This window comes from Cyprinus carpio, chromosome A5 (assembly GCF_018340385.1).
Source record: "Cyprinus carpio isolate SPL01 chromosome A5, ASM1834038v1, whole genome shotgun sequence".
Lineage (NCBI taxonomy): Eukaryota > Metazoa > Chordata > Actinopteri > Cypriniformes > Cyprinidae > Cyprinus > Cyprinus carpio.
Window position 1 is genome coordinate 9047857 of NC_056576.1, and position 3023 is coordinate 9050879.

At 35.6% G+C, this 3023-nt stretch overlaps 1 protein-coding gene across 1 annotated transcript; it reads right to left on the reverse strand.

Annotated features, from left to right (window-relative positions):
* Positions 1 to 233: 233 nt before the first annotated feature.
* On the reverse strand, positions 234 to 3023 carry sdf2l1 (stromal cell-derived factor 2-like 1). The gene is made up of 3 exons (XM_042753111.1): positions 2733 to 3023; positions 1123 to 1319; positions 234 to 1019 (listed from the first exon to the last, which is right to left on the reverse strand). Exons 1-3 carry the CDS (start codon positions 2908 to 2910, stop codon positions 741 to 743), a joined length of 654 nt encoding a protein of 217 aa, XP_042609045.1. The 5' UTR covers positions 2911 to 3023; the 3' UTR covers positions 234 to 740.

The window sequence follows — 3023 nt, forward strand, 5'->3', positions numbered from 1 at the left end:
TTTGGATGCTGTGTGTCATCTTTCATTTTCCAGAAAAGCGAGATGAGCAGAAATAATCACCGGGAGAGGTGACTGCATTTGTAATTTTAGAGTGATCTTTAATAAAGTCTAGAGAGTGTGGAGTATTTATTGACTTGGATTCACAACAATACGTCTGCTTGTTCGTAATTTTTTTATTATATGGTTCTTCAAAACATAATAGCTGTTCTAACTGAAATAAAAAATGCCTACAGTATGTTTTCAAAAAAACTTTATTAATGGTTTCACCAAATTATGTACATATTGGGTCATATACAGTATGAGGAATGCAACTATTGGGAATTACAGTAACACAGAAAACTTCAACCAAAACACAAACAGTCATTTCATATTTACCCCCTACTGAATTCAGAAAGATTACAGGATTTCACAGGTGCAGAAACACTATTTTATAGTACAATGCCATTTATTCCAGTAGTAATGCAACCTAAATATAAATAATACAACCCCAAATCCTGGTTTGTCATGTAATTTTATTCCCTTATGTACAAACAAACACATTCCAATCATACGAAATCTTGTAAAACTAACCTTTTTGCCTTTTTGTCTGTGATGTTCATTTTGTGAGTGACTTTTGTCTCAAAAATTGTTTGACCAATAAAAGTAAACTGAAGGTTTATATATATATAGAGAGAGAGGGGGTTTCACAGCATGTGTGAGTGGAGTTCTCAGTCGCTCGCTATGATAATGTAGCGGCATCATCAGAGCTCGTCATGGCGCACTGGATCACTGCTGGGCTGAATAAAAACCCCCTCCATCACCTTCCAGTAGTTATGCTGATTGGGTGAAGGCATTCCGTGGACCTCACGCTGGCCTCTGATTGGTTGACCGTACTGCTCTCCGGTTACACTGAGGAAAACCTCAGTGGCGACATGTTTGAACCGCACCGCGTCATCGCGTTCCCAGTATGTTGCGCTGCACTGCACGCTCCATACGTCTAAATCATCTCCTTCTCCATTTTCGCCAAATGCACTCACTTCCTGCAAACATAAAACAAATCAACATGATGATATAATTCAAACCCAGCCGGTTACAGTCACCTGAACACGTAGGTTAAGATAGAAGAGTGTTGTGTGGCTCTACTTGGTGGTTAGACAGTGGGGAGCTAAAGTGATGCGAGTGCAGGTTGCGTCCGGTCTTCATGTGTGTAATTCGGATGGCCTGTCCGCATCGAATAGGCTCCCCGCGCTGACAAACTTTGTCTGGTTTCCCACGGATACGCCAGTAGCTGTTGGCATCATCGGCCAAATCCACACCTGTTACAGACTGCTGGCCACTTCCTGCAAGGTATCGTGCAAACAATGTTTAATTTGAGCATATGTCATCTTCAAACTTATATTCATTTACTACTGTATTTATATAGTACTCCAAAATACTCAAAAGAATATTATAATACCTTAACATCCCATAGTACATTTTATTAAAAAAAAAACTAAATATTTAGAAATATTTGTAATGATTTAATATTGTCATAATTAGTGGCATCATATCAAAAATCAATTATACAAATATTTTCCCTAAAGAACTGCTAAAATATCTGGATCCACTGAGTGAAATATCAGTTTGTTATTATTATTTATTTATTTCTAATGTTGTTTATTCATGGTGTTCTGGGTATTATTTCATATCTTATTAAGTTATTTTGGTCAGTTTCTGTATAGACATATACAGATAATTATACAACAATTTTACCTAAACAACTGCTAAAACATCTGGATTCACTGAGTGAAATATCAGTGTATTATCATCATTATTTCGGTCCACTTCTGTATAGACACATATATATAATTATACAAATATTTTAGCTAAGCAACACCTAAAAATGTTAGGTGACCAAGTTAAATATCACTTTATTATTATTATTAGTAGTAGTAATTTCTATTATATTTGTTTTCATTTAGACTAGAATTATTTTGGTCAGTTTTTGTGCTGACATACAGATAATTGTATAAACATTTTTACCTAAAGAACTGCTAAAATGTCTGGTTCCACTGAGTCAAATATCATTTTATTATTATTATTATTATTATTATTATTATTAATAATAATAAAAATAACAACAACTATTAAGGGTTATTTTGGTCAATTTCTGTACTTGAATCCATAAAAAAAGTTCAATTTCCAATTTTCGATACAGCTACAGTTCATTTTACAGATATTAAAGTTTTGTTAATAATAAGATTCTAAAACATGCAAAAAATGAAACACACACAAACACACACACACACACACACACAAACACACACACACACACACACACACACATATATATATATATATATGTATATACAAAATCATGTAAGGAATTTATGCCACTCGAATGAATATCATACGTATTACCATTGTATATGTAAAATTAGTATTTTGTAGTGCACCTGTCGTCATGATTACTAGGATCGTTCAGGTAAACATAATACATCCTAACCAGCATGAATAAAACCTCCGGGGGATGAATAAGAGTCTATAACTGGCTATCGGAAAGACAAATACTTTACTGTCTACTGATTAGAAATATTAGCAGTCATTAGCTTCTTGGCTAATGCATACATGCACCAGCTGCTATTAAACAATGTATTCAATATAAGTGCATACGAGACTAAAAGCGAAAATTAATCTGTCGACTAGAACATTAGCATTCTCCGAGGGCTTCGCTGACCACATTGCTATAGTTTATGATTATATGGACTATCTACCTGATCCGTATTTGACATCATGCGAGTGAAGTCTGACGCTGTGCCGGGTGTTCAGCAGTTTGACCAGAGAGCCGCACGTCACGTAGCTGGAGTCCAGATCACGAGCGCCGCACTGGACAAACATCAGACATACTAAAATCAAATCCAGAAAGACAGATATAACTCTAAATGGTCCCATTGTTACAGCTCGTGTCTATGTACATCACAGAAAAATGGATACGAAGAGCCCCATTCAAACGCCGACACGCTTTCTAACCAATCGCATCATGACAAGTCCGAGATCGAGGAAGT

Excerpts from the sequence above, each read along its gene's own strand:
- sdf2l1 (XM_042753111.1), bottom strand. The coding sequence starts at position 2,910 with ATGGGACCATTTAGAGTTATATCTGTCTTTCTGGATTTGATTTTAGTA. Across the intron at positions 1,320-2,732 it reads TGATGTCAAATACGGATCAG|GAAGTGGCCAGCAGTCTGTA; the intron begins GTAGATAGTCCA and ends GATACCTTGCAG. Across the intron at positions 1,020-1,122 it reads CCCCACTGTCTAACCACCAA|GAAGTGAGTGCATTTGGCGA; the intron begins GTAGAGCCACAC and ends TTATGTTTGCAG.